Source organism: Bos taurus, chromosome 23 (genome assembly GCF_002263795.3).
Source record: "Bos taurus isolate L1 Dominette 01449 registration number 42190680 breed Hereford chromosome 23, ARS-UCD2.0, whole genome shotgun sequence".
Taxonomy (NCBI): Eukaryota; Metazoa; Chordata; class Mammalia; order Artiodactyla; family Bovidae; genus Bos; species Bos taurus.
The window spans coordinates 30,819,882-30,840,307 of record NC_037350.1 but is presented as its reverse complement, the minus strand read 5'-3'; the positions used below and the strand labels follow the sequence as shown (position 1 = coordinate 30,840,307).

The 20,426-nt window shown below is 36.7% G+C and overlaps 1 protein-coding gene across 1 annotated transcript; it reads left to right on the top strand.

Moving 5' to 3' along the window:
- The first annotated feature begins 18,364 nt into the window (after positions 1–18,364).
- On the top strand, positions 18,365–19,453 carry OR2B2 (olfactory receptor family 2 subfamily B member 2). The gene has a single exon (XM_002697494.5). The coding sequence runs from the start codon at positions 18,491–18,493 to the stop codon at positions 19,451–19,453; it is 963 nt and encodes a 320-aa protein (XP_002697540.2). The 5' UTR covers positions 18,365–18,490.
- Positions 19,454–20,426: the final 973 nt, after the last annotated feature.

Genomic DNA, 20,426 nt, shown 5'->3' with positions numbered 1-20,426 from the left:
AGCAGCTTGTGTACCATCTCAACCTACTGTTTTCTCATGAAAAGTAGGGAGAAATACCTAGATAATTTGATGCTCTCAAGAATTTCCTTTCTGAGATAATAAGTCCTTCTGAGAAATGAAGATGAGATCCTCATGGAGCACTTAATGAAGGATGTAGAATTGTTAGCCATAGAAGAAAATTTTGAAGCAATCTTTAAATTTTTTTGCCACCTCATTCTTATCCATTTTAGTCACACCTGGCCCATCACTAACCCTGCTGCTGCTGCTGCTAAGTCGCTTCAGTCATGTCCGACTCTGTGTGACCCCATAGTCGGAAGCCCACCAGGCTCCCCCATCCCTGGGATTCTCCAGGCAAGAACACTGGAGTGGGTTGCCATTTCCTTCTCCAATGCAGGAAAGTGAAAAGTGAAAGGGAAGTCGCTCAGTCGTGTCCGACTCTTCGAGACCCCATGGACTGCAGCCTACCAGGCTCCTCCGTCCATGGGATTTTCCAGGCAAGACTACTGGAGTGAGGTGCCATTGCCTTCTCCCTAACCCATTACAAATACATTTAAACTTGTAACTGATGGAAATAATACAGTCACAGAATGTTATTTTCTGTGAAATAAAATAATACAATCCAAGCATTACAGTGATTACAAAAGATGTTTCCCAGTTGTGATATGACATCATAGAATGTTATCAGAGAAAAAGGATGAAAAGATAGAATTGGAGGCCCACAGAAAGGATGAAGAGAATGAGGAAGAAGTACTGTAACTGAAGAACCAAAGAGATTCACGATGCAGGAAATGGCAAAGGGATTTTCTTTACTTGAGGAGGCACTGTTAGTTTTTGAAGCACATGACCACAGGAATCAGAGCTGTGCTATCAATGTCAGGCTTGAGTGTAATTCCAGCTTGCCCTCCATCTCCTATCGCTGATGATCCTTCAGCTCTACCATCTCCCACCTCCTCTCCTTCCTCCAGTCAGGAACTCTTCTTGCCTGTTCACTGATGCCAGCCCCTGTATGCCAGCTGTCGTACTACACTGTACATTTCAAGGTCCTACACTGTAAGAGTAAAAATGTTTTCTTTATTTTTTGTGTTAGTTTGTTTTTAGGTATTATTTGCGTGAAAGGTATTATAAACTTATACACTACAGTACTACATAGCTGATTGTGTTAGCTGGTACCTAGGATTACTTTGTTGGGCTCACAAACATGCTCTTGGAATGGAACTTGTTTGTATGTAGGGAACTTATTGTATTTCTCTGTGCTAAAAAAGGAATCTTTCTAAAATATAAATGTTATACTGCCAGTACTTCAGGTCCTGAAATGACTCATTGTCTAGAGAAATATACACATTTCTTAATATTAATGCTACTTCTGGACAAATTTACATTTCCAGCTCTTTCTAAAAGGGATTCTGTTTATTTTATATTCCAAATATTTTGAACTAGTCAACATTTCCCCTAAACAACAAAAAATTGAATTATATCTGGAAAATAATTTTGAATAAATGGGAAGGAGAATAACCTTTGGAGATAGAATGGCTCAAACTCCAGATCAGAAACAATACAGGCTTAAAAACTAGAAAGCTTCATTTACTATCACTAGGGAGAAAAATTACTTTGAAGAATGTTTGTGAAAGTTAAAGAAATATTAAATATTGAATGTTGTCCCTGACAATATATAGTAGATCTTTAATAGTTGTGATTTTTCCCAACTATATGTCTTCTTATTACATTCTCTTTGATGAGGATACTTGTTCTATAAAAAATAATACTTATAGAAAAAGCAAGGGAATTTCAGAAAACATCTATTTCTGCTTCATTGACTATGCTAAAGCCTTTGACTTTGTGGATCACAACAAATTGGAAAATTCTTAAAGAGATGGGAATATCAGACCACCTTACCTGCCTCCTGAGAAACCTGTATGCAGGACAAGAAGCAACAGTTAGAAACTGGACATGGAACAACGGACTGGTTCCAAATTATTAATTTATGCTTTAGAACTGTGGTGTTGGAGAAGATTCTTGAGAGTCTCTTAGACAGCAAGGAGATCAAACTAGTCAATCCTAAAGGAAATCAACCGCGAATATTCACTGGAAGGACCCATGCTTAGGCTGAAGTTCCAATACTTTGGCCATCTGATGCAAAGAGCCGACTCATTTAAAAAGATCCTGATGCTGGGAAAGTTTGAGGGCAAGAGGAGAAGGGGACGACAGAGGATCACATGGTTGGATGGCATCTCTGGCACAATGGACGTGAGTTTGAGCAAACTCTGGGAGATCGTGAAAGACAGGGAAGCCTGGTGTGCTGCAGTTCATGAAGTTGCAAAGAATTGGACAGAACTTAGCAACTGAACAACAAATATAAATTCTTACACTTTTAATTTTCTTAAGAAATACAGATTAAATATACATGTATATAGATAAATACATGTATTTTTTGTGAATTAAAGTGTAAGTTGCTCAGTCACATCCAACACTTTGCGACCCCATGGACTGGGGACCTGCTAGGCTCCTTTGTTCATGGGATTATCTAGGCAAGAACACTGGAATGGGTTTCTGTGCCCTCCTCCAGGGGATCTTCCTGACCCTGAGATCAAACCTGGGTTTCCTGCATTGCAGGCAGATTCTTTACTGTCCGAGCCACCAGGGAAGCCCCCCTATGCATTAAAAAAAAAGAAAAAAAAAACTGATAATATATGTTCTTGATTTTTTTAGCTTTTTATTTTGAAATAATCTTAGACTTACAACAAAACTGCAAAAATAGTTCAGACGGTTACTGTACCCCTTTCAACTATCTTCCCTTAATGCTTTTTTTTTTTTTTTTCCTGCACTTGGTCTTCTTTGTGGTGCAAAGTCTTCTCTAGTTGTGGCACATGTTGCCCTGCAGCATGTGGGAAACTTTGCTTCCTAATCAGGGATCAAACCTGCCTCCCCTGTATTGGAAAGCAGATTCTTAACCATGGGACCACCAGAGAAGTCTCTATTTTCCCCTAATGTTGCATCTTGCATAATAATTTCCCCAAAAATGGGAAATTAACATTGATAAAAGAGTATTAGAATTCTGCAAACTGTCCCACTAATATTCTTTCATTGCTCTCGGATCCAATCCAGGAAACCACATTGCATTAGTTGTCACATCTCCTTAAGTCTCCTCTAACTTGGGGCAGTTGTTTATCCTTTCTTTGTCTTTCATGACCTGGACACTTATGAAGAGTAATAAAGTGACCATGATGTTAACTTTGATCATTTGGTTAAAGTAATTTCTACCAGGTTGCTCCATTGTGAAGTTACCATTTTCCTTTTGTAACTAAGGATTATCTTGTGGGAGAATGTGTTGAAATTATGCAAACATTTGTATCTGATCATGTTTTTACATTTATCTTGGCATTCATCAGTGATTCCTCCCTACAACAAATATTTCTATTGCATCTATTTTCTATTTCCATTACTCTTTCTCCACTTAATAATTGAAATTCTAGTAAAGAAGAGCTATTACTTCTCCTTCTGTTTGTTTAATCTTTCATTGAATCATTATTTAATCAGTATAGACTTGTGAATATTTACTTTATTGTACTGGTTACAGTCCAATACTACCATTATTTTGCAGCAGAAATGGTCTTATATTTGGCCTTTAAAGCTCCTTCAAGGTGGCTCATCCTTCCAACATGTTATGTTACTTCACGAGCATTTCCTTGGGACTATAAGATATAACCTGTTCAGTCTGTGTTTTATCCTATTGTTATAATTAATTAATATCACTATTTATACTGCTGCTCAAATTGTCCAAACTTTGGCCTTTGGGAGCTCCTTCAAGTTGATTCCCATGTTCTTTTAATGTGCCCTGAACATTACTGGCCTCTTGTTCCATCACTTCATGGCAACAAAAAGAGGGAAAAGTGGAAATGGTGATAGATTTTACTTTCTTGGGCTCCAAAATGACTGCAGACAGTGACTGCAGCAATGCTTGCTCCTTGTAGGAAAGCTAGGACAAACCTAGACAGCATATTAAAGAGCAGACATGTCACTTTGCCAAAAAAGCAATGGTTTTTCCAGTAGTCATGAACCGATATAAGAATTGGACCATAAAGAAGGCCGAGCACCAAAGAACTGGTGCTTTTGAACTGTGGTGCTGGAGAAGACTCTTGAGAGTCCCTGGACAACAAGAAGATCTAACCATTCAATCCTAAAGGAAATCAACCCTGAGTATTCATTGGGTGGACTGGTGCTGAAGCTGAAGTTCCACTACTTTGGCCACCTGATGCAAAGAGCTGACTCATTGTAAAAGACCCAGATTCTGGCAAAGATTGAAGGCAGGAGGAGAAGGGGACAACAGAGGATAAGATAGTTGGATAGCATTACTGACTCAATGGACATGAATTTGAGCAAACTCTGGGAGATAGTGGAGGACAGAGGAGCCAGGCATGCTGCAGTCCATGGGGTCGCAAAGAGTAGGATCTGACTTAGGGACTGAACAAAAACATTGCTGAACACTATTCTGTGGCATCATCAGATATTCCAAGATCATCTTGTGCTTTTGCAGTCCAAGCCCTAAAGCCAACCGTTTTACCAAGGACCCCAGGTTCCTTTTCCTGTATTAGAGAATGTATTTAGAAATCAAAATCTGGGTGCTAAGTATGCTCATTGCTATTTTATTATTCCTTCTAGGCTCTCTCAGCTAACAGAGCTTAGAAATATCTATGTATACTCATATATACATTCACACATATATTTTTACTTCTTTACATTTATTCATGTTTGTATGTTTGTGTGTGTGTATAACCACAAGTTCCTACTGATGCCTCCAATTCCAGTAAAATATCACAGAGCTTGTTCTAGCCTCCATTGTTTCCTTATTTGTAACTTTTTCTCTGACTGTGGAAAGTTGGCTCTCATGATCTGTAATTTATTTACTTACTTTGTCAGTTCTAATATGCAAGCAATTTCAGAAGTTCTAACCCCTACTCCTGCCAATAACAACTTCACTAACTAGAGAACACAACTTGTGCATAGTTGTGGTTTTTTTCCACAACTTTTGTTTCACCTTAGAGTTGTCTATACTGGGCATGGGAGTCAAATGCTTTTTCAGAAAGTTAATTTAGGCTAATTTTTTTCTTCTTTACTTTCTTTAGCATGGTTATGCTGTTCATCTGTAACACTGGTGGGTTCATTTATTACCATTTGTATCTCTTTTAGGTACCTCACCTTCTGGTTGACTTTAAATTATTTATTTAAATTTTGAATATGTGAAACATTTTCATGGTTACAAGGTTAAGAATTATATAAAACATTGTATTCAGAAAAGGGTCACTCCTCTCTTATCCCCTTCTTATATGAAAGGTAACATATAATACATAGTCTTTGTATTTTGTTTTTTAAGTTAACAGTATAACCTGTAACAGTCAATAGTTTATACAGATTTTTATCTTACTTTAAATTATCTTTATTTTGAAAAAAATCATATATTTGCAGGAATTTGCAGCAATAATAATACAGAGAGGTCCTGTGTACCAAATGGGCCATTGGGACACTTAACATAAATATAGTACCATGTCAAAAAAGAAAATTGACATTGCTACAATTTACAGATTTTTTTTCAGATTTCACTGGTCTCACATGTACTCATTTGTGTGTGTGTGTGTAGTTCAATGCATACCTCCACAATCAAGATACACAGGAACCCAAATGGAAGTGAGAGAGCCAATTCCTAGGCAGGTTGATAAGAAAAGTCTGGGGTCCTGGAGGAAGAGAGAGGGGTCTGGAATTCTCAAGGAGGAGAAAAGGACAAATGTTTTTTTCGTTAAGCCCACAGCTAATGATTGCACAACAAAACAACTCATCTTGCTCAAGGATATACTTTCTCTTAAACTCTGTACCAATGATTATATAACAACAATGTATCCTGCTTGAGGATATGTTTCTCCTTCTTGAGAACCTTCTGACTAATCCTGTCATCTTAAAATGTATGTTGTGGAAGTGGGTCTGGTGAGACCTTTCTGTTGATAGTTCTAATCTTGTTAATTTAAGATTTATATTGTGGGAATGGGTCTGGTAAAAGTATATAAGACTAGACTAATTATAAGTATATAAGTATATAAACTTATATATACTTATTATAAGTATATAAGACTATACTATACTAAAAGTATATTGACAAGACTAATGAGTGGGGCACTCGCCAACCCCCTTCTGATGTCTGTGTCAGAAGCTTTCTCTGTCCCTTTTTCACTTTAATAAAACTCTGCTACACAAAAGCTCTTGAGTGATCAAGCCTGGTCCCTGGTCCTGAAGCTGAATCTTCTTCAGAGATCACGAATCTGACATCATTCACCATAAGCTTTCAGAAGTTTAGCCAAATATAACAATGAGGAATAAGAGAATTTTCCAGGAAGAATATTTTAACTGAGTCTTTATTATTTTAGTATTATTTTTGTTGCTTTTCAGTTGGTAAGTTGTGTCCGACTCTTTGTGACCCCATGAACCACAGCACACCAGGCTTCCCTGTCCTTCACTATCTCAAGGAGCTTGCTCAAACACATGTCCATTGAATCAGTGATGCCATCCAGCTATCTCATCCTCTGTCACCTCCTTCTCCTCCTGCCTTCAGTCTTTCCCAGCATCAGGGTTTTTTTCCAATGAGTCAGCTCTTTGCATCAGGTGGCCAAATATTGGGGCTTCGGCTTCAGCACCAGTCTTTGCAATGAATATTCAGGGTTGATTTCCTTTAAGATTGACTGGTTAGATCTTCTTGCTGTCCAAGGTACTCTCAAGAGTCTTCTCCAGCACCACAATTCAAAAGCATCAATTCTTCGGCACCCAGCCTTCTTTATGATCCAGCTCTCACATCCATATGTGATTACTGCAGAAACCATAGCTTTGACTATATGGATCTTTGTCAGCAAATGATGTCTCTACTAGTTAATACACTAACTTTTTCATAGCTACTCTTCCAAGCAGCTAAAGCATCTTTTAATTTTGTGGCTGCAGTCACTGTCTGCAGTGATTTTGAAGCCCAACAAAATGAAATCTGACACTGTTGCCACATTTTCCCCATCTATTTGTCATGAAGTGATAGGACCAAATGCCAACATAGTTTTTTGAATGTAGAGTTTTAAGCCAGCTTTTTAATTCTCCTCTTTTACTTTCATCAAGAGGCGCTTTAGTTTGTGTTGATTTTCTGCCATTAAAGTGGTACCGTCTGCATATCTGAAGTTGTTGATGTTTCTCCTGATTCCAGCTGTGATTCATCGAGCCTGGCATTTGGCCTCATATACCTTGCATTTAAGTTAAATAAGCAAGCTGACAATATACAGCCTTGACGTACTCCTTTCCCAACTTATATTAGTTACCCTTTAAAGCACTAACTTAAGGTGTTCTACTTTCTATTTTCCTCAGTTATTCATTCCTTTCCAAAGATGGTACAGGGAGGGCTGTGCATGGCTTGGGGGGGGGGGGCGGTGAGGGTGAGGGGTTGAGTAAGGATGGCAGGTAGGCCTGAGTTCTAGGCTGCTACTCTCTCCAGAGATTGCCCTGTACTTGTGCACCAAGTCACTCATTTTATTTGAACATTGCAAAAATCTTTCAAATTTCACATGAGCATTGCCAACTTTTTGAAAAAGTTGCTTGTATTCATTTGTGTTCTGGATTCTCTTTTAATTCCCTGAAAATATATTCCTTCATTAGTCAGAATCCTTACAATGATTATGTATGCATTTTAAGACTTGGACAGCTGTATAGTAACTATACACAGTCCATATACTTCGGAGAAGGCAATGGCACCCCACTCCAGTACTCTTGCCTGGAAAATCCCATGGACGGAGGAGCCTAGTAGGCTGCAGTCCATGGGGTCACTAAGAGTCAGACACGACTGAGTGACTTCACTTTCACTTTTCACTTTCATGCATTGGAGAAGGAAATGGCAACCCATTCCAGTGTTCTTGCCTGGAGAATCTCAGGGACGGGGGAGCCTGGTGGGCTGCCGTCTACGGGGTCGCACAGAGTTGCACACAAATTAAGCAACTTAGCAGCAGCAGTAGCAGCAGTCCATGTACTTCAGGTGACTGGCATCATCAGACATCTCCACATCCTAACCCTACATCATGGTGCTGGTAAGTCAGCAGAGTCAGAAATCAGAACATTCCTATATCAGAAGGGCTAACAGCTACTAACCTACATGTAGAAAATGACTGTGAACTTTATAACAATATCTCTAAAACAACTTTCTCTTAGTCAGTTGACAAAAATTCTTACAGCTACTTCATTACCAGTTTACATGAGAATATGACAGGAGGAAGTTGGAGTTAGTGGTTTTAACTAATTATGGATTCGTTTTTTGCCTTGGTTTGTTTTTTGTTTTTACAAATTTTGCGAATACATGGGTTTAGGTGAACACATTGCTAGAATCCTGCCTTCCCAGATTCTTAGAAAGGGCCCATGGAAATGATAGTCTGAAGATTAAGCTCGATCAGTTTCATGGTAAATCCATCTCTGACATTGCTCATGAAGCCACCCACATCAGCAAAATCTGTGCTGTTAACTACAGACTTAGCTCAAATCTGCTACAAGAATTCTGTTTTCAGGAAAGATAAAATTGCTTTCAGAAGTCCTCAAGAACTAGAAAAGACATAAAAATAAAATCATTTGTGTTAAAATATCAGGGAGCCATGGGAACAACAAAGATAAAAATATTAAGATTCAATTAATGCTCCATAGTGAAGAACTTGTGAAAAAGTGAGCTGACGTTGCTTTTTCCCTAAACTTACTGATTCTGTATGCAAATAAGAAGCTGATGCCTTTAGCTGGTAAAGGACTATTAGAAAAGAATACAGGGGGAAAAAACTCAGAAATTTGTTGTTTGTGTAAAGCAAAGTGACAAAAAAGAATTGAAAGCCTGAACTATAAGGCAATTTTCCCCTAAAGGTATTTGACAAGCCTTTAAATAAGGAGGGGAATTTTAAAACTATGTCAAAATCTCTCAAAAGATTGAGAAGTCAATTGGTACTGAGAAGTTAAAGTTTAAAGTTTATGATTAATCCAGAAGCATAATACTGTCTAGGTCCGTTGACATTGTTCTGAATAGCAGGATTTCATTCTTTTTTATGTTGAATTTTATTCTTTTATATATATATGTGTGTGTGTATATATATTTTATATATATATATACATATATATATCTGAAAAAAAAATCAAAACACTAACTGGGAAAGATACATGCTTCCAGTGTTTATAGCAGCATTATTTACAATAGCCAAGATATGGAAGCAATCTAAGTGTTCATCAAGTGATGAATGGATAAAGAAGATGTGTACTAAATATGTGTTTCTTTTGGCAGAATGCAGTTAGGCAAGGAAATCATTGTGATGTCTATCCTTGGGACAAGCTTCAGCATTCCCTTTTATTTATTAGAATGCTACCACTCTCTTGGGACTCTAATGCTAAAATTTCATTTTATTTATTTATCTTTTAGCTGTGCTATGTGGTATGTGGGATCTTAGTTCCCTGACCAGGGATCACAGATTTGCCCTTTGCATTGGAAGCACAGAGTTCTAACCAGTGAACTATCAGAGAAGTCCCTAAAAGTATATTTTAAACTTTAATAGAGTTTGAATATATCTCTACCCCCCTTTCCTCCTAGATAAGCCATTATCTCCAGCTTTTTGTAACATTTCTCTTACAGAAAACACAGCTGGTTTGCTTACGCTGCTACTGCAGACTTTTATTCCCTGCCTACCTCACCATTGCAGGCTTTTGTTCCAATATGCAATATTAAAATGTCACATAGTCAAAAAGTAACATACCAAATAATCTTCTTCTAGAGGTTCTTTCCAAGCAAAAGGAGAGAGCTACACTAATTAAATTGATTTCTTAAAAATGAGTCTTGGTGGTAATGAAACAGAGCAGGACTCTATGCTCTTGGTCTATCATGTCCTCTGTCTACCTTTTGTCTGTGGAAAAACTTTAGCTGAAGAATAAATTAAATCAGAGAAGTGAGAACACACAGGAAATAAGGAAAACAAAGGAGACCAAGTAATGGTTTAGTCATTCAGTTCAGTTCAGTTCAGTCCCTCAGTCATGTCCGACTCTTTGAGACCCCATGAACTGCAGCACGCCAGGCCTCCCTGTCCATCACCAACTCCCAGAGTTCACTCAAACTCATGTCCATCGAGTTGGTCATGCCATCCAGCCACCTCATCCTCTGTCGTCCCCTTCTCCTTCTGCCCCCAATCCCTCCCAGCATCAGGGTCTTTTCCAATGAGTCAACTCTTCACATGAGGTGGCCAAAGTATTGGAGTTTCAGCTTCAACATCACTCCTTCCAATGAACACCCAGGACTGATCTCCTTTAGGATGGACTGGTTGGATTTCCTTGCTGTCCAAGGGACTCTCAAGAGTCTTCTCCAACACCACAGTTTAAAAGCATCAATTCTTTGGTGCTCAGCTTTCTTCACAGTCCAACTCTCCCATCCATACATGACCACTGGAAAAACCATAGCCTTGACTAGATGAACCTTTGTTGGCAAAGTAATATCCCTGCTTTTCAATATGCTGTCTAGGTTGGTCATAACTTTTCTTCCAAGGAGTAAGGATCTTTTAATTTTATGGCTGCAATCACTATCTGCCATGATTTTGGTTTAGTCATTAAGCATAGTCAAAGACTTTTAGTTCCTTCTCAAGGGATATAGATAGTATTCTTAACCATATCCTGGGAACTATTTTATAGATACTGAATTCCCACCAGGTGGAGAGTTCACTACATGGTGACGAGACTGTAGCCATGACATAAGCTGCCACAATTGCTCAAGAAATGGAAACAAACATACCCTGAAAGTGAAGATTGACTCTACTTAAAAAAGTCAAGATGATGCTAGTCAAACCACCAATGACCCATTCCAAGATGGCTGTGCTGTTTCTGCATGTAGGCCCTTCCTTAGCCTATAGAAGTTCTTGCCCACTGATTGTCAGTGAAGTTGGCCTTTGAACAGGAGTCTGCCCCCTCCTTGGCCCACGCTGGTTGCCAACATCCAAAATAAAACAAACTTTCCTTTCCACCACCTGGCTTCTTTATTGGCTTTTTGAGTGTTGGAGTGGCTGGATTCCACTTTCATCTTCATTAAGAAGGGAGGCCCATAACTCTTTGGTAGCAGAGCCAGAAGGTTAAAAAAGAAGAAAAGAACAGAAGTGGGACTTCCACTTATGTAACCAATTTCCTAACACATTTTATTTTAACCACTTTAAGCCTCTATTTCTGTATCTATGTATCTTTGGAAATAATGAATGACTGTCTCACAGGGCACTCATGAGGACTGAGTGAAACAATCCTTTCAAAGCACTCAGCACTGGTGTCTAGATAACAATGATAACCTTAATAGATCCTCCCTATTTCTAAGATCTCCAATAAGTGTGCACTACTTGGTACTTTCTAAATTTAAAGAGTTCTGAAACAATTTCAATTTGTATATACTTGGTCCATTCTGCAGAATAAATATTTACCTTTATTCATATTTTCTTTAGTCCTTTCTTTACTTTCTTCTTAAATTGTGATTTTTGTTCACTTAAATGCAATCTGTTAAAAAAAAAAACTATAAAGATAATTTATACTCTAGTTCAATTTGTCCCCTAACCATCTTCAACCTTACTCCTACTCTTGTATAGAGAAGTAACCAGTGTCATTAATTTTTAAAACTTTTATAAATATACACAAAGTCTCAATTTGTTTCTTTTCTAGCTTTACTTCATGCCCCATCTTCCTCTAGATATTACCCTCTGCCCCTTTCCAGATCATTCATGTTCATGTTATTTAGATTATAATGTTAAGAATTAGTCATTCTTATTATTCTTAAAAAAAAAACTAGATATTTTCTCATGTAATCTCATACTGACACACAATACATAATAAAATTATATCTCAGTGTCTTAAATTATTGGTTTATAAAAGTAGGGCTATGTAATGTATTTGTTTCAGCATTTTTGATTTCCTCATTCAGCAAAACCTCAGGAAAACATCTCCAAGACATGTGTTAGTGCTATAATTCCTTGTTTCAGATGAATGAATATTTTCCATTCTGTGAATATATTAGATGGTAAATTTGCTATCAAAGGACCATATATTTTTCTTCATCATTGGTCATTAAAGTATTTCTACATCAAACATTATTGTTCATTTGTCCTTTCTAGGGGAATGATTCCTGCGAATAACAGCACTAGATTGAGAGTTTATGTAGTTTTTAGAAGACATTGCCATATTTTCCCCAAGAAAACTTGTAACTCTTTGAATTTCCACCAGTAATCTGTGAGTAGCACTTTTCCTTCATTCTCATTGGCAATAAAATTCAATTCTTTTGCCTCCAGTCTGGTGAGTATGAAGAGATTTATCATCATTATTTTAATATATCTTTCTCTATTTGAGAATTTGGTCACACTCTTATATATCTTGTTCATTTGGATTTTGTATTCTAAATCACAAAGAGTCCGCCATGACTTGGTGGCTAAACAACAACAACAAATTGTCTATTCATATAATTGCTTTCCTATTGGGATATTTGTGGGGTTTTCCCATGTTTGTTAAAATCATAATCTTTTTTTCAGAATTATAAATATGTGTCTTCTAAATCTACTCACCTGGAAAAGAAATTGAAAAGAACTTGAATATGATAGCACATAAAAATAGAAATATAATATTTTGGCCAGAATAAATACTATAATATAAAACATTTAAATTACAAGACAATCTATATAATTGTGAGTTGAAGAAGAACTTGGTTACTAAGCCTGGAAATTTTAAAAATCCATAAAAAAATATAGAATATATTGGTTCTACATAAACTCTTTAAAACTGATTTACATAAAATGTGTCATAAACCAAGTTAGGCAATTTTCTTAAGAGAAATTAAATTGAAGTCTATTTTCTGATACACAAATCAAAGGATTGGTAGCATAACCTCAGATGAGTTCTCAGAAAATTTACACACAGAATAAAAATTCCTTCATGAGAGAAATAAGTAAGTAACTTTAGACTAGAAAACAAATTCCAATTCAATAACAGAAAGTCCAAACTGTCTTTGAAAGATATTTTAGTCCCCACTGTCATTTTGTCTTAGACAAAGTTGAGGATTCAGTCCCTGGAGAAAGAGTTTGCTGAGTAAATCAATGATGAAAGAGGAATATCACTTCATAAAGCTGTCCTCTTTCTCTCTTCCCACTGGGTATTTGCTATAAACTATGGGGGAAGACTCTTGCAATTCAGTGTTTGAGATCTCTGCCAGAGACCAAAACAAATACCAATATTGATAGAGAAAGCACATTTATTTTGAAAAACTAGCTGGAAAAAAAAAAACAAACTTGAAAACAGCAGTTGATGCACTAATTAAAAGTGATGCCAGAACATCATTCAGATCGTCTGTAATACTTCATTCTTATCTTCCAGTTAACTCTGAATGGAGACATCATGACTTGCTACATTGTGAGTGTAACTAAAAGAAGCTGAATGAATTTCATCAAATCAGTTATACAGCTAAATAGTATATGAAGACGTCATTTTATCTGTGCACTTTAAATTAGTCCTATTTTGAACTTAAAATTGATCTATCACCAATGTTTAAGATGGAGGTAAGTAGCATATATTTCAAAAAAATGACACTAAAATTTGAGAATTCTAAGCATGTGTTTCATGGACTGTTTATATTTCAGATCTCAGAAAAGACCAACAACTTATCTGTTAGAAAAAATCTGATTTATCTAGCTTCAGCTTCTAAAAATCTTTTTTATATATTTTGTAAAAGTATATATTTTATATGTGATATAGTTTATATTTTAATCATATGTTTTAAGAATATATTACACATGTACATACAAATTATATTATATATTATGTACAAATATGTTCAAATGTTTTTTATACAAATATATTTTGAACATATCTGTAAAATCTAAAGGAAATAAGAACTTTAGAGCAGGTCGGTTTTAGGTTCTAATCTTTAGTCTGTTATTTACTAGCTCCAGGACCTGAGGAAAGTAATTTCTCTAAGCATATAAATTCAGTTCCTGCCTGCAAATTTAATCTTAATAAAATGAAAAAATTTTTTGACAAACTTCCTTGTGTTGATAAGCCAATCTACAATATATTAGCTGTGTGAAAAATTACTCCTATTATTTATCTTTTTGGGCTTCCCTGGTGGCTCAGACAATAAAGAATCCTCCTACAATATGAGAGACCTGGATTTGAGCCCTGGGTTGGGAAGATCCCCTGGAGGAGGGCATGGCAACCTATTTCAGTATATTTGCCTGGAGAATCCCCATGGACAAAGGAGCCTGGTGGGCTACAGACCACTGAGTCACAAAGAGTCAGACAGGACTGAAGTGACTGGGCAAAGTGTCTCTGAGTTCCCACATCACTATCATACTTTGACTAACATAAGCATATTCATCCTTTTACTCCTGGAAGAATATGGTATCTATGTGGTATTTGGAAGCCTACCTTATAGGGATATGAAATAATTTAAGAAAATGTAACAGTAAACAGTTTTCATGCTAAAAGGAAAGTAGGATTCCTATAGTCTTACTGAAGGTAACTGATATCCAAAGCTATTAATTAACTTGTTCTATTATACAATGATTTACTGGCTATTTGGGGACTAAAATTCTTGTTAATTCTGTTGTCTCAAGTCTCTTTCCATAGTGTTGCTTAAAATGATGCTTCCAAGACTGTTGAACTTTACCTTTTTGAATGTTCAAGGTCAGATATGGGATAAGAGAATTCAGTACAGAGATGATAGATATAAGATTAATGCATCACAGATAAAATTTATTAATATCTCATCAGCAGCTTTCTAAACTCCTTCTATCAACTTCCAGTAACATCTGTATTATCTCAGTTATACTCCCTTTCTGATCTCCTTGATATCTCTCATAATTCAAATGTTTCCTTCTGCTGCCCTCTTGAATGCCACTCAAAATGAGATGAACAGTATCTTGAGATTCTGGCAATGTATGTTTACTCAAAAGCAGAGGAATCTTCTCAGTGGCCTTTCAGGAATTAGCCACAATTGCAAGCAATTATAGAGATGTCCACAGGTAGTACTCAGGAGCCTGTCTGATATAATTTCAGAGAAGCAGATAAGGACTTCCTAGGTTTTTGTTCTTTTGTTTTGTTAATAAACACTTCAGTCCTAACACTGGGAATATGAATCAGAATTCAAATTACTTAAAACTTCTAAAATGCAAAAATGATAGCACAACTACTTAGTCTAAAGATATACTTTCAAGAATGGATAAACATTTGAGGTTACTGTGTGTTTGAAAGGTGAGTGAATGGACAAAAGAAAAAAAAAAGAGTAAAGCAAAATACAAGAATTCAATGCTCTGAAATCTCCCATTTCCTCATTACTTTCTGGCTCCACCATCTGTAGATCTCATTCTGCTCCAGTGCTTTGTGCTGGAGTGATAAATATTTTCCCCCTTACTGTGCCCTCACTGAGTACAGGATATGAGAAGATATTACATATGACAAGATATGTGAACTAATATATCATATTGATGCAGAAGCAGTTTATCATGTTTGTAAGTAGCGAATCTCAGAAGGAGAGGGGTCAGTTGATTAAAATAAAATTAACTGATTCCCTCTTCTGTAATCTTCCATAGAGAGGACTTCCTTGACTGAGTTTCAGGAAGTAACATCCTATCTAGGATCAGTCAGGAAAGGACATTGCCCATGTGAGAGAAGAAAATACATGCAATGTCCTCCATGATGAGATACCTCCTGAGCAATAATATAAAAATAAAATAAAATTTAAAAAAATAAAATAAAATAAGGATACAAAAAAAAAAAAAAAAGAATTGTGTCATTCTGCAATATTACATTTAAAGAGATACTGCACCTTATCCAAACAGGAATACTGAGAATGAAAGTGGCTCTATTAACAAACTGCAAGCACAGTAGGAGTAACCGCAGCAGTCCTGGGTAAACTGGGGAGTGTCATTCATCCCAGTTACATGGACCAGAGTGGATCTGTTCAACACTTATGCAACTCAAGGAAATTATGGATTGTGTGAAATCTCTCTACTGAGGCCATTTATGCTGTTTAACCTGATTCCTCCATTCCTTGGCAACATTTTTTTTTCCCCAATAAAATTCAAAATGCCCTTCACCACCCCCCCCCAATCCATTCCTTAGAAAAACTCCTTGCAGATTCAGATATAATTTTAAGAAAACATGAGGAGGTTAAAAAATTAATTTTCTTGCAAAGATCTGCACCCTAATGAGGATCAAAGTATTAAACTAAAGCAATGCTGCTCTGAGAGTTAAATACAGCGAGTAAATTGATATGTGCGTGTGTGTGTGTGTGTGTGTGCTCTCAGTCCCTCAGTCATGTCCAACTTCTGTGGCCCCGAGCACTGTAGCCCACCAGACTCTCCTGCCCATGGAATTTTAAGTGAAGATTTTTTTTTTAATGTTAAAAGAATAATGTCTCCTTTTTAAAAATTAGAACAAAAAACACATAAATTTATAAATAATTCTGCTTACTCTCCACCATCCCCATTTCTCAGGAGTAACACTTTCTTCTGTATACTTCAAGGTAATTTTAAATTTATGTATTAGTATCTTTATGCATGTATGTGTAAAATACTGTTTTATAAATTGATAGAATTATGCTATACAAATGTTCAGTAACTACTTTTTTTCATTTAAAGATACATTTAAACATCATTTTACGTCTATATCTATGACTATGTTTCTCAAAGTTTTTGTCAAATGAGAGTAAAGCCATTTTTAGGGGACTAGTAGTCCCAGAAAAAGTAGAACAAAATTAAAATACACATTGCTATCTTTCAAATGAACCTGAATAATCATGAAATTTTGTATTCTGATATTGATAAAATAATAAAATAATTTAGAGTGTCCTGTTAAGATTTCTTCAGGATGAATACATGTTTAGCAGGTGGAACTGACATATCAGCAGTTTTAGGAAATTCAGGGCGCTGAATAGCTTTTGCTTAAAACATCTCAAGAGGGCTTCCTGTGTGGCTCAGAGGTAAAGAATATGCCTGCAATGCAGGAGACACAGGAGATGCAGGTTTGATCCCTGGGTTGGGAAGATCCCCTGGAGGAGGGCATGGCAACCCACTCTGGTATTGTTGCCTGGAGAATTCTATGGACAGAGGAGCCTGGCAGGCTTACAGCCCATGGCATCTCAGAGTCAGACATGACTGAAGTGACTGGGCAAAGTGTCTCAGAGTTCCCATATCACTATCATACTTTGACTAACATAACTGTGTTTCTATGTGCCAGGCACTATGCCAGCCAATTTTCACTGAAAAATCACATTTATACTTCACAGCAGGTGGTTACTAGGATCCTTACTTTGAGGGTTGATAGTTTGGGGGCTAAGGAGGAAAAAGGAAGGTGAGTTTTCAACTGGCAGAACCATCTTTCACAGGTAAACTTAGAAAATTTATAGTTTTATAAACCATAAGTAACTCCTCTCTGAGCAACCTCAGAGACCTTGAAACACTCTAACTTCTTTCATCCACACTGCTCTGTTTCTAAGGGCCAGGGTCTAGACTAAATAATATGTGTATATGTTTTATATCAAGACAACCTAAAAACGCAGGATTATTTTCACAAGTGAAGAACATGAAGATCAGAGGATAAGAAACATTCCCAGTGTAATGTAACTAATTAGTCAAGGTAGCCTATGAGCCCAAGTCCAGTTCCAGATTATTAAATAATCCCTTATGAATTCTGAGCTTCTAAAATAAAAAAATATATATATGTTCTCAGTTGTGTCCATTATTGATACTTTCTACATGTTCTTTTGGGGGGAAGGGGTGTGAAATTTACACAATTTTAATTAATTTTAATTTACACAATTTTTAAACAGGGAATCTCATTGGCATTAGGAGAAAATAGATGTCGATTGGGGTAAAGAGCTCACCTGCCAAAGAAGGAGACGCAGGAGATGTGGGTTCGATCCCTGGGTTGGGAAGATCCCCTGGAGGAGGACATGGGAACCCACTCTAGTATTCTTGCCTGGACAATCCCAAGGACAGAGGAGCCTGGCGGGTTACAGTCCATGGGGTCGCAAAGAGTTGGACACAACTGAAGTGACTCAGCAGGCATGCAGAGAATGAATTCAAATGGCAGGAACTGTGTCTATATCTATCTAATAGTAGGTACCCAGGATAGAAAAAAGTGAGAACAATGAATTTACAGAATAACAAAAGATCAAATTTTGATATTTTATAAAGAATAAGTTCTATGAATACAGAAATTGATGATACTTTAAAATTTTTGAAATTTATTTTGCTAATACACTTAAAAATAGAAACACTTGAAATACTTGGAAAGATAAATATGTATATTTTTGTCAATATATTTTCACATTATTAATAGCATCATTCTATAAGTTTATACAAACTATTAGCAAAATGCTTATAACTGACAGTAAATAAATGTGCTTGTTAACTTACTTTTTATATTCCAGAGAACCAAGAGCTGACCATTTAACATGAATAGGATCAATGAGAGTGTCCCCCAAGAGTTCATCCTCTTAGGTTTCTCAGATCGACCATGGCTGGAGCTTCCACTCTTTGTGGTGTTCCTGATTTCCTATATCTTGACCATCCTGGGCAATCTAGCAATAATTATTGTGTCCCGTCTGGATTCCAAGCTCCATACCCCCATGTATTTTTTTCTTACCAATCTCTCACTCTTGGACCTTTGCTACACCACAAGTACAGTTCCACAAATGCTGGTAAACATACGCAGCATCAGGAAGGTGATTAGTTACGGCGGCTGTGTGGCACAACTTTTCATTTCCCTGGCTTTGGGTTCCACTGAATGTCTCCTCCTGGCTGTCATGTCCTTTGATAGGTTTGTAGCTATTTGTCGGCCTCTCCACTACTCCGTCATCATGCACCAAAGGCTCTGCCTCCAGCTGGCAGCTATGTCCTGGGTTAGTGGCTTTAGCAACTCAGTATTGCAGTCCACCTTGACCCTGCAGATGCCACTCTGTGGCCACAATGAAGTGGATCACTTCTTCTGTGAAGTTCCTGCTCTGCTCAGGTTGTCATGTGTAGACACAACAGCAAATGAAGCTGAACTATTCTTTATCAGTGTGCTATTCCTTCTAATACCTGTGACACTCATTCTGATATCATATGCTTTTATTGTCCAAGCAGTGTTGAGAATACAATCAGTGGAAGGTCGGCGAAAGGCATTTGGAACATGTGGCTCCCATTTGATAGTGGTGTCTCTTTTTTATGGCACTGCTATCTATATGTACCTGCAACCACCATCCCCTGCCTCCAAGGATCGGGGAAAGATGGTATCCCTTTTCTATGGAATCATCACACCCATGTTGAACCCCCTTATATACACACTTAGGAACAAAGATGTAAAGGGTGCATTTAAGAGGCTGATTGCAAGGATTCTCTTAATCAAGAAATATCCAAGTGATAGGCCTTGTTAAAGCCTTAAAGTTTACTATTTTAATAATTTAATAAATTTAATAAAATTAATTTAATTAAAGTTAAATGAAATATGTTGAAGTTGCTTTAGTCTGACTACTGTTAGAACTATTATCATGAACTTCTTTAAATAAAATGTCACTGACAAAAAATTACACTTATTTCCTACTGTCTACCTATAGTCATTGCACAAGTCCTGAGAACTGGTGCATTATGATCCCCTAAAATAGTGTAAGCTTGAAATATTTAAAGTCTCAGGCTTTATAACACTGGTTTGTGTACTTGGTAAAGATTCTTAAACTTCTGTGAGTCTAGAATAAAAGTTTAGGAAACATAAAATTTTTATACACGTTCAAATATGCTTACACACACCACAAATATTTTCTTAATTACAGGAGACAGAACAGAAGTCCATAAAGCCATCCAAAGCCCCCTCCTCTTATAGATATAAAGTTAATGATAATAGCTTAAACTTTAACACTATTCCCACATCAACACAATATTTGGGTTCCACAATGATTTTACTTCCACAGTTTTATCTGGATCTTCTCTCATGTCTATACTTTCCATTTATCCTAAATTGAAGTATCTTATCCTATTCCATCTACCAAATAAATTTGTAGCTACATTTTAGACCTGAATCACACACTCTTTATTGGAATTTTTTTCATGATTCCCTTACCATCTATGTTATCTGTCTCCTTTTAAGCCTTAAAGCAATTAGAATCTAAATCATAAAACTAGCACAGTATATAATGACATTCATTGCTTATTCAATGCACTTTTCTTGTGTAAGAAGAAAACCTTATGTTAGCTCCCTTAGGTACCATAGATTATAATTTATACTTCTTCCACATGGCCTTCAGAGCTCATCAAAGTGCTGAGAAAAATATTTGCACACTGTGAGTTGGTTTTTGGCTGATTTAATGAATAGCTGGCGTGCTGCAGTCCATGGGGTCACAAAGACTTGGACAT